This window comes from Cherax quadricarinatus, chromosome 46 (genome assembly GCF_038502225.1).
Source record: "Cherax quadricarinatus isolate ZL_2023a chromosome 46, ASM3850222v1, whole genome shotgun sequence".
In the NCBI taxonomy this organism is placed as follows: domain Eukaryota; kingdom Metazoa; phylum Arthropoda; class Malacostraca; order Decapoda; family Parastacidae; genus Cherax; species Cherax quadricarinatus.
The window spans coordinates 29129076-29141535 of NC_091337.1; the positions used below are offsets into that span (position 1 = coordinate 29129076).

General features: G+C 42.3%; 1 protein-coding gene across 1 annotated transcript in view; it reads right to left on the reverse strand.

Moving 5' to 3' along the window:
- The window catches only part of LOC128696630 (chondroitin sulfate proteoglycan 4), an 873169-nt gene that overhangs the window by 73668 nt on the left and 787041 nt on the right, over window positions 1-12460 (reverse strand). The window contains exons 13-15 of the mRNA XM_053787941.2: window positions 10076-10315; window positions 8683-8823; window positions 8073-8303 (exon numbers count right to left, since the gene is read on the reverse strand). Coding sequence (XP_053643916.2) covers window positions 8073-8303; window positions 8683-8823; window positions 10076-10315 — 612 coding nt within the window. The remainder of the gene's footprint in view (window positions 1-8072; window positions 8304-8682; window positions 8824-10075; window positions 10316-12460) is intronic.

Here is a 12460-nt window from a genome sequence, read left to right on the forward strand (position 1 = left end):
ATATATATATATATATATATATATATATATATATATAAACACTGATCTCTGGCTGAAGAAGACACGAACCTTAGAACAAGGTACGCAGTGCTATACCAATCTACCCCACACTGGACAATACCTTGGAGTCCAGCTTGCGCTACACGTTGATCCAAGGCAGCCAGCTTTCAGGGAGAAGGCATACAGCTTTTCATCTCATCCCCTGCATGCATCAGCCTTACTAGAGATTTTAACAATGCAAGGAATTCGCAAGAGAAGGCAAAATATGCACAAACACTGATCTCTGGCTGAAGGAGACTCAAACCTACGAACCATAGAACAAGGTACGCAGTGCTATACCAACCTACCCACACTGGACAATACCTTGGTATGTAGCTTGCGTTACACGTTGATCCAAGGCAGCCAGCTTTCAGGGAGAAGGCTTACAGCTTTTCATCTCATCCCCTTCATGCATCAGCCACACTAGAGATTTTAGCAATGCAAGGAATTCTCAAGAGTAGGCGAAATATACACAAACACTGATCTCTGGCTGAAGGAGACTCGAACCTACGAACCTTGGAACAAGGTACAGAGTGCCTTACCATTCTCACCACACTGGACCAATACCTTGGCATCCAGCTTGCGCTAGACGTTTGATCCCTATCCCTGTGTGTGCTACATTTAAAACAATCCAACGCATTTGTATTGGAGTCGTGTTTTAGGCTATGTACTATAGCCTCCACTATGTATTAATCTAATGTGAATAAGCTGCCACTATAATTATATAATGAAAGTTTATCATATTTCATGATGGCTGATTCTATAATGTTTTGTCCAAGCCAAGTGAAACAAGGGACAATGTATTACAGATTCTAGAGTGGCTAAAAATGACATCGGAATCTTCAGCAGTCCATATCGAATATTTGTGTTGTGATATCCTAATATCTAGAAATTTGCCAGTCTGCCCCACATAAGATAAGCTGCACCAATTGCAACCAGTTCTATACACACCTCCAATGCAATGCTCTGGAGAATTCTTGCTAAGAATGCTTTTACCAGTTCATGCATTCTTAAAAACTACTTGTATGTTAAAACTTTTAAGGGCATTCAGCAGGACAGATAAATTCTCATTGTATGGGAGACCCCCGCACATTTTTTATCTGTGGTGTTTCTAGCTGCCAGCGATGGTGATTCCACAAAATCTCAAGGGTGAAGTAGTTTCGTGGCAATATCAAATATTTTCCTAATTTCTTCATCTAGAAATTCCAGGATACATACTTGGTAAGCTCTCAGAAACATGGTGAGGAAGACATTCCTTTTTACTCTGTTCTCATTGTTGGAAAAATAGTAAGGCTGATGCATGCAGGGGATGAGATGAAAAGCTGTAAGCCTTCTCCCTGAAAGCTGGCTGCCTTGGATCAACGTGTAGCGCAAGCTACACGCCAAGGTATTGTCCAGTGTAGGTAGAACATGCGTACCATGTTCTAAGGTTCGTAGGTTCAAGTCTCCTTCAGCCAGAGATCAGTGTTTGTGTATATTTCGCATGCTCTAGCGAATTACTTGCATATATATATATATATATATATATATATATATATATATATATATATATATATATATATATATATATATATATATATATATATATATATATTATTAACACACTGCCCGATTCCCACCAAGGCAGGGTGGCCCGAAAAAGAAAAACTTTCACCAACATTCACTCCATCACTGTCTTGCCAGAAGGGTGCTTTTCACTACAGTTTTTAAACTGCAACATTAACACCCCTCCTTCAGAGTGCAGGCACTGTACTTCCCATCTCTAGGACTCAAGTCTGGCCTGCTGGTTTCCCTGAATCCCTTCATAAATGTTACTTTGTTCACACTCCAACAGCACGTCAAGTATTAAAAACCATTTGTCTCCATTCACTCCTATCAAACATGCTCACGCATGCCTGCTGGAAGTCCAAGCCCCTCGCACACAAAACCTCCTTTACCCCCTCCCTCCAGCCTTTCCTAGATCGACCCCTGCCCCGCCTCCCTCCCACTACAGACTGATACACTCTTGAAGTCATTCTGTATCGCTCCATTCTCTCTACATGTCCGAACCACCTCAACAACCCTTCCTCAGCCATCTGGACAACAGTTTTCGTAATCCTGCACCTTCTCCTAACTTCCAAACTACGAATTCTCTGCATTATATTCACACTACACATTGCCCTCAGACATGACATCTCCACTGCCTCCAGCCTTCTCCTCGCTGCAACATTCATCACCCATGCTTCACACCCATATAAGAGCGTTGGTAAAAATATACTCTCATACATTCCCCTCTTTGCCTCCAAGGACAAAGTTCTTTGTCTCCACAGACTCCTAAGTGCACCACTCACCCTTTCCCCATCATCAATTCTATGATTCACCTCATCTTTCATAGACCCATCCGCTGACACGTCCACTGCCAAATATCTGAATACATTCACCCCCTCCATACTCCCTCCAATCTGATATCCAATCTTTCATCACCTAATCTTTTTGTTATCCTCAAAACCTTACTCTTTCCAGTATTCTCTTTTAATTTTCTTCTTTTGCATACCCTACCAAATTCATCCACCAACCTCTGCAACTTCTCTTCAGAATCTCCCAAGAGCAGTGTCATCAGCAAAGAGCAACTGGGACAACTCACACTTTATGTGTGATTCTTTATCTTTTAACTCCACGCCTCTTGCCAAGACCCTCACATTTACTTCTCTTACAACCCCATCTATAAATATATTAAAAAACCACGGTGACATCACACATCCTCGTCTAAGGCCTACTTTTACTGGGAAATAATCTCCCTCTTTCGTACATACTCTAACTTGAGCCTCACTATCCTCGTAAAAACAATTCACTGCTTTCAGTAACCTACCTCCTACACCATACACCTGCAACATCTGCCACATTGCCCCCCTATCCACCCTGTCATACGCCTTTTCCAAATCCATAAATGCCACAAAAACCTCTTTAGCCTTATCTGAACACTGTTCACTTATATGTTTCACTGTAAACACCTGGTCCACACGCCCCCTACCTTTCCTAAACCCTCCTTGTTCATCTGCTATCCTATTCTCCTTCTTACTCTTAATTCTTTTAATAATAACTCTACCATACACTTTACCAGGTATACTCAACAGACTTATCCCCTTATAATTTTTGCACTCTCTTTTGTCCCCTTTGCCTTTATACAAAGGAACTATGCATGCTCTCTGCCAATCCCTAGGTACCTTACCCTCTTCCATACATTTATTAAATAATTGCACCAACTACTCCAAAACTATATCCCCACCTACTTTTAACATTTCTATCTTTATCCCATCAATCCCGGCTGCCTTACCCCCCCTTCATTTTACCTGCTGCCTCACGAACTTCCCCCCACACTCACAACTGGCTCTTCCTCACTCCTACAAGATGTTATTCCTCCTTGCCCTATACACGAAATCACAGCTTCTCTATCTTAATCAACATTTAACAATTCCTCAAAATATTCCTTCCATCTTTCCAATACCTCTAACTCTCCATTTAATAACTCTCCTCTCCTATTTTTAACTGACAAATCCATTTGTTCTCTAGGCTTCCTTAACTTGTTAATCTCACTCCAATACTTTTTCTTATTTTCAACAAAATTTGTTGATAACATCTCACCCACTCTCATTTGCTCTCTTTTTACATTGCTTCACCACTCTCTTAACCTCTCTCTTTTTCTCCATACACTCTTCCCTCCTTCCATCACTTCTGCTTTGTAAAAACTTCTCATATGCTTACTTTTTCTCCCTTACTACTCTCTTTACATCATCATTCCACCAATCGCTCCTCTTCCCTCCCGCACCCACTTTCCTGTAACCACAAACTTCTGCTGAACACTCCAACACTACATTTTTAAACCTACCCCATACCTCTTCGACTCCATTGCCTATGCTCTCATTAGCCCATCTATCCTCCAATAGCTGTTTATATCTTACCCTAACTGCCTACTCTTTTAGTTCATAAACCTTCACCTCTCTCTTCCCTGATGCTTCTATTCTCCTTGTATCCCATCTACCTTTTACTCTCAGTGTAGCTACAACTAGAAAGTGATCTGATATATCTGTGGCCCCTCTATAAACATGTACATCCTGAAGTCTGCTCAACAGTCTTTTATTTACCAATACATAATCCAACAAACTACTGTCATTTCGCCCTACATCATATCTTGTATACTTATTTATCCTCTTTTTCTTAAAATATGTATTACCTATAACTAAACTCCTTTCTATACAAAGTTCAATCAAAGGGCTCCCATTATCATTTACACCTGGCACCCCAAACTTACCTACCACACCCTCTCTAAAAGTTTCTCCTACTTTAGCATTCAGGTCCCCTACCACAATTACTCTCTCACTTGGTTCAAAGGCTCCTATACATTCACACACACACACACACACACACACACACACACACACACACACACACACACACACATATATATATATATATATATATATATATATATATATATATATATATGCGGAGCATATTGCTCAGGTAGATCTGTTTGTGTCTTGATAAAGCCCACTATGTGAGCGAAATGTTGCAATAAAGGATCGCATTACATTGTAGATAAATAATTCATAGAACCGACAGGTTGATAAATTACACACATGTGCAACACTTGGGTGTCTTTATTGTGGAATCGCGTCGCCAAACAGTGATGCACATGTGTCTAATTTATAATCACTGCATTATACTGCATTTGTGTCTACTTTTCTGTTGTGTAGTCTTCTTGGCTACAAAGTTCCTTAAGCCTCATCAATGGTATGAATTTAACAACAGCTAGGTAATCCTCTGCAAAGTCAAGGTGAGATTTGCTATTATTTCAAAAAAAGTTTGAAAGCAATTGCTGGCATTTTGCAGGAGCCAAAGAAAAAAAAATTGCTGCTTTTGCAAAGTCAGTATAACAGTGGTTTACAAACCATACCACGGGTGGGGTTAGAACCCGCAACCAGTCATAAAACTCCAGACCGACGCGTTAGCCATTGGGCTAACGCGTCGGTCTGGGGATTTATGACTCTCTGATCGCGGGTTCTAACCCCGCTCGTGGTATGGCTTGTTTGCAATCATGTCATTACGGTTTACAATACCGACAAATATACAAGTAAGACATATATCTATCTATATTCTGAAAGATTTCACAAACACAACAGGCTTGTTCACTCTGATTCACAGGAGGCAACAGAAGCAGTGGAGAGGCGATGTTATCTATTCATCATCCTCGAAGTAGTTTTGATATATAGGATTGAAAGTACAGCGATGCATAATTGGAAGTACAACTATGCCGACCAGAGATGCTCAGACATCTCAGCATGGTTGTGGCCTTTTAATACATTAACGTATCTGGAGAGAGTTCCGGGGGTCAACGCCCCCGCGGCCCGGTCTGTGACCAGGCCTCCTTAGGTCAGTGTCCCAGGATGCGACCCACACCAGTCGACTAACACCCAGGTACCCATTTTACTGATGGGGAACATAGACAACAGGTGGAAAGAAACACGTCCAATGTTTCTACTCTGGCTGGGAATCGAACCCAGGCCCTCACCTTGTGAAGCGAGAGCGTTAACCACCAGGCCACCAGAGCCCCGTATGGTTGAAGTCAGGCGTCTAACGTTAAACCTGGTTGCCTGCACATTACTGTTCCCATTTTCCTTAATTTTGTTCATGAGTTCTCTTTGATACCGAACTTTTCCTTAACCCTCTGTTCATACCTTTATACCTTTGATATACTTTTGAGGAGATTCGAGAGTTTATCTACTCTCTGAGCCCGGCCATAGGCCAGACTCGGCTGGTGCTTTCCTGGTCAACCAGGCTGTTGCTGCTGGAGGCCCGCTGCCCCACATTTCCATCACAGCCTGGTTGATCTGGCACTTGGTGAAGATACTTGTCCAGTTTCCTCTTGAAGGCTTCTACACTTGTTTCAGCCGTGTTTCTGATATCTTCTGGTAAGAAATTGAACAGTTTGCACCCCGGATGTTGATACAGTGTTCCCTTACTGTCCCCACCGCACCCCTGCTCCTCACTGGGTTTATTTTACACTTCCTCCCATATCTCTCACTCCAGTATGTTGTTATGGCAGTGTGCAGATTTGGGACCAAGCCCTCGAGTACCTTCCAAGTATATATTATCATGTACCTCTCTCTCCTCCGCTTCAATGAGTACATGTTCAAGACTTGCAGGCGTTCCCAGTAGTTTAGGTACTTTACTGGCTCAGTGTGAGCCGTAAACGATCTCTATTTAGTCCACCTCCGATATTTCTCCTGCCTTGAACGGGACCGTCAGCAATGAGCAATATTCTAAGTGAGGGAGCACTAGCGATTTGAATAGTGTCACCATCGGCATTATTTTTTCTTGTTTTGAAAGTTCTCAAAACTCTCCCGGTCATCTTCCTGGCTGTCGTGATCTTTGTCTTGTTATGTCTTGTTATGATTTATTATTATTATTATTAGTTGTAGCAGTAGTAGTAGTAGTAGAAGTAGCAGCAGCAACAACAAAACTAAGCGCTAAACCCACAAGGGTCATATTGCGCTGACCTCTGTTTATATGAAAAGTTTCTCTCCTCTTCTTTCAGCAGTGTTTGTTATTTTATCAACAGCTTCAGCAGGCCACCACTACCAGGAAACAACTGAAATGAATCCCCCTTCTGCAGGTACTGGTGTTTACCGAATTCAGCTTCCACCTCTTACTCAGGATTTTCTGTCCCCCGACCAACACTACCACAGTTCTCATTGCAGTGATCAGCACGTCGATCGCCGATGCACTGCTCGTTAGGAGGGTCCTTAATTTCCTCTCATTCTTTACTTTAAAGAGCATTCAAGAGGGTTATGATTACTTTCATCTTTATTCAGGATTTGCCCTCGATCTTGACAGTCAGGTAATATTTAAACTGACCCCGGCAGCGAGAATATGGAAATGCTAAAGAGATCTGATGGAAGGCCTGGGTCTCAGACCGAGCCGCGGGGGCGTTGACCCCCGAAACCCTCTCTAAGTCTCCAGGAATGCAGCATCGAGAAGGAGGAAGTACAACAAAAACAAAAACATAAACGTTTTTGTTTAATTGCTATGGTATAATTTACATAATGCAAACATGCATAGTTTTCAATATTTAGTAGATTGTGAGGAAAAATTATCGTACTCTAGCTCGTTAATGTACACAAAATTAACCCTTTTCACTGAGATTCCACTGAAACATTACCAGAAGTATGGTTTATCTGGAGTTTATCTGGAGAGAGTTCCGGGGGTCAACGCCCCCGCGGCCCGGTCTGTGACCAGGCCTCCTTAGGTCAGTGTCCCAGGATGCGACCCACACCAGTCGACTAACACCCAGGTACCCATTTTACTGATGGGGAACATAGACAACAGGTGGAAAGAAACACGTCCAATGTTTCTACTCTGGCTGGGAATCGAACCCAGGCCCTCACCGTGTGAAGCGAGAGCGTTAACCACCAGGCCACCAGAGCCCCTGGTGCACAATGTTAATATAAATTCACGAAAACAAAGAAGGTGCTTGATTATCATTTATATTATCAGTATAGTGGCATGCATCACGGCGTTTTGACATCCAAAGAACTAAGAATGAAGAATACCTCTCTTCTCCATCTCTTTGTCACTGGTTATACTCACCCTTATAGTCACTGCTCCAGCAGCTCTTACTTAACAACACAGTCATTATAGTAATCTCTTATATTTACACACAGTTTCAGCTGCACTCTGTCAGCCACACTGTTTCTGTTACTCATCCAAAGAGCATTTGCTGCATTATGTAAGTCACCCACACAATCACAGTTGTTTCCAATCACCCAGACTCACTGCTAATGATGCTGCCACTCACTCACACTCACACAGTCACTGCAATAGTTGCTGACACTCAAGCACGCAATTAATGTAGAACTGCTCTCAATCACCCCCACAGTCTCTGCTACAGCTGCTCTGTCACCTAAAGAGTCATCGCTGTAGGTCCTCCCACTTCCCTAAGCAGTCACTTCAGGAGCTTCCTTCACTCAGTTTCTGCTACTTCCGTTATTACTCACCAATATCAGTCCCTGGTGCAGCTGGAGAGGGGTGAAAGCCTCAACCCTCACACGAGGCCTAGAAGTGAGCTCAAGCTGGCCTGCCACCGGCTGCACAGCCACTAGGTACTGAGCGATTTTATCAGTGTAATACTCCGTCAGGACTGTCACCACTGATGCCGTGATGATTGTCTGCGAGCCCTCGTCTACCTCCAGCCTCCCAGCTGACAGGTAAATCGTCTTGGGTATTACCTGCAACAACAACAATACTGAGTTATGTATTTAATGTAATAAAAAATACAAGAAACATAGAACTGATAAAGGTAAGTTATGAGCCGTCAGCGTTGAATTCAGTGTATCTTAGTCAGTTAAAAAATATATTTTAATTTTCCCTCATTTTAGTTCGATCTGTTGAAAAAGAATATAAAAAAGGGACTGAAGGTCAAGAAAATGATTGCCAAAATTGTTCAGAATTTTTAACAGAATTACCATTGATAAAAAATCATGACAATATAAGACAAAGAGAAGTGCAGCAACAACCTCAAGTTTAAGTGAATATTAAGCAGCAAACTACTGATACATCGTGCAAGATCAGAGAGACTAGTACGGAACTACAGTTTGGAATTCATACCTCTATTTTAAAGATAAGGCGGGAGAGACTAGAGATGCCGTTGGTAGCGTCGAAGACGAAGTGATCGTTGGTCACATTAGTACCCACTTCTACGTACTGGACTCGACCCTCATTGATGAGCGCCTGGTCAAACACGCTCACCTGTCACAATAAAAAACAAACACTCGTAGGGAAAGTTCCAGCGGTCACCGTGTATGCCTGGTTGAACACGTTCACGTGTGACACACACACACACACACACACACACACACACACACACACACACACACACACACACACACACACACACACACACACACACACACACACACACACGCACACAACTGAAGATATGGTACACCAACGCTGATGAAATAACAAATAAGTGGGAGGAGTGGCACGAAAGAGTCAAAGAGGCATCACCAGACATCATAGCTCTCACAGAAACCAGGCTCGAAGATATAACAGATGCCATCTTTGCAACAGGATATCAGATCCTGAGGAAAGAAGAGGGAACAGAGAGGGTGGTGGAGTGGCACTGCTGGTCAAAAACTGATGGGATTTTGATGAGCTGGAAAGAGGAGACAGTGGAGAAGCAAGGGATTAGTAACATAGTAGGATGTCCAAAGGTGGTAATTGCAGTGATGTATAACCCACCACAGAACAGCAGGAGAATAATAGAGTAATAGAGCGATGGTTTGCTGCTAAGTGAACTAGGTACCTCAAAGGCGATAGGGCTTGATAACATCTCTCCATGGGTCCTGAGAGAGGGGGTAGAGATGCTCTGTGTACCACTAACAACTATCTTCAACACATTTTTCGAAACAGGTGACTACCTGAGGTGTGGAAGACAGCAAATGCAGTCCCATTTAAAAAAAAAAAAGGAGACACATGCAGCTTTAAACTACAGACCAATGTCACTAACATGAAGAGTATGCAAAATATGTAAAAATTTATCAGAGTGGTGGAGCACCTAGAAAGGAATGAGTTTACCAACACTAACAAGAAACGAATTCAGGGATGGGAAATCCTGTGTCACAAACCTACTGGAGTTCTATGACAAGGTGACAGTAGTAAGACAAGAGAAAGTGTGGGGTGGATAGACTTATCCTGCAGACATACTTTATTTTTAAAGGGGAAGAGCCATAATTCAGGAGGAGGCTTCGGTCAGATAACCAAAAGCTGCACTGGTGCGTCATCGTATGACTAAGACCTGTGTAGGGACACATTTGACCTGTTTCCTGGCGAATCTTACCTCAGTATTGACATCTTCAATAATCTGTATTCACTGATCTAATTTTCTTGACTCAAGTGCATTATAATAAACTGTTATGATCATGAAATCGTAATGACGCGATTACAAACTCACACTATTTGTTTCCTAATATTTACATGGGCAAAGAAAAGCATTTACCTCAGGTCTGAGCAAACTGGCTTCATCTTCGTACTCTGATGTGGTGGTCTGTCCCAAGTCAACATCCAAGTAGCCATTCTGAGGACGCTGGACGATAACGTATGTGATGTCTGAAGGTGCTATGTTAGGGTGCATGATCTTGAGAGCCGCCTGGTCGATGATCACTCTGGAACCTTCTTCAACCTTCAGTGCAACGTTATTGAGAACCACCAGTGGCTCCCAGTAACTTTCTGGATATACCTATAGACCGGCAAAACCAGGGCAGTGAAGGAAAGTAATTAGAAAAGTAACAATAATTAAACAAAAGAAATTTAGAAGAAACATGAAGAAAGCGGCCAGAAAATTGTGATACAAAATACAAAGGTCAGCGAAGAAATTACATGAAAAGAGTTAAGTATAAATGGGAATATAACTGACTCATATAATAGTAATAACACGGACATAATTATTTAAAAATAAAATTTAAAGCATCCGCTACCATTGCAGGTAAGTTTACATTTTAATACTGAAGAGGTGAGACCTCCATTGGCCCTTACCAAACAATATTTGCCGAAGCGACTCCCGATGGCCTCCAGGTAGGTAGCGAGGGAGTATGTAACATTGCATTCAGCTATCCGAAATATTTTACAAATCTTCGAAAAGCTTTTAGGCCAAACCTTACCGAATAGTTTTGATTATTTCCGAGCTTCAGTATAAATAAGAATGACAAACAAGAAAAAAAGGCACAATACCGTGACTGGAACAATACACAAATAACCTGCACATATAAAAGAGGAGCTTATGACGACGTTTCGGTCCGACTTGGACCATTTACAAAGTCACACTAACTCCTTTTCGTTAGTGTGACTTTGTAAATGAAGATTGAGACACTTATGCAGCATATGGGAATCTTTACTGAGGAAACGTTTCGCCACAACTTCAACTTGTCGGTTTTCAAAACAATTCATTACATATGTCAGACACTGCAAACATCATGGGATCTTGATACAAAGAATTCTTCAATACTTGTCTAACTTTGGACGACGACCTACTTAAGACTAGTGGATGGTTCTGCTATGACCTCCTCCTGCTTCGCCTCACTTGACTACAGTATATGAGCCACTTCTACGGCCCTATGCTGTACATTCTACAAGATTGATGAACTGAACACATCGACTCCAGGCTGAGGGACTGATTACCTTAAACTCCTCCGCTCCTTACACATTTCTACTTTGTATTGGACTGATGAAGCCACTGTGGGGCGAAACGTTTCCTTAATAAAGATTCCCATATGCTGCATAAATGTCTCAATCTTCAACTTGTCGGTTTTCAAAACCATTCATCACATCGTAAATGGCCCAAGTCGGGCCGAAACGTCGTCGTAAGTTCCTCTCTTCTATGTGCGGGTTATTCGTGTAAGAATGACAAACGTTTGCTTCTTTACCCGGCATATTCACCCCAGTCTACCCAAACACAATCGCTGACAGCGCGACTGTGTTCATAAACAACAACCTTTGTATAATCCAACTGACTTTCTGAGAGACAGCGATGAGAGCTGTCAGATGTGGGGAACTGTTCCTCGTATTGGCTACTTAGAGCTCAAAAATAGTCATCTGGTGGAGACAAGACAGCCCACCTCTTTGAGATTTGCCATGTCAAGTTGACTGTCAAAATTTTCTTTTATGGATTCTCCTGTTTATGGGACGATCCGTATGATTAATTTCCGTTCTCTTTTTTTCACCACAATGACTCACTTTGACTCACGAAATCGTAATGACACGATTGCAAACAAACCATACCACGGGCGGGATTGAACCCGCGGTCAGAGAGTCTCAAAACTCCAGACCGTCGCGTTACGATTTTGTGAGTCATGTTGACGGCATTGAGGGACTTGAGCTAGAGTTCGTCACGGCCACGCTAGCTGGAGATTCGTCTGTAAAAACTTGCATTTGTGGTCACAGTGGTGCCTGTGCTAACCTTCCTATGGTGTAGAAATATACCTGGTTGGACGAATCTTATTGTGGCTAGCTGGTCCAGTGGCTAACGCGACGGTTTGGAGTTTTGAGACTCTCTGACCGCGGGTTCAATCCCGCCCGTGGTATGGTATGACTCACTTTCCTCTCTGTCCCGCCATCAATTCAGATTCTTTGGTTTCATGGCGTTCAGCCACACTATTGTGGCTAACTTTGCTTAACCACAGAGTCCAACTATCTAGTGGAAACTCACTTCTCTTATCTATGGTGTTCAACCCTTTCATGGTGGTTAATTTCTCTTATCCAGGGTATCCACTCATTCTATTTTACTTCAATTCTTTTATACATAGTGCTCAATGTTCCCATAAAGACTCGCTTGTCTATGGTATTCAACCCTCCCAGAGAGGTTCATTTTTTTTATTGTCTGGAACTC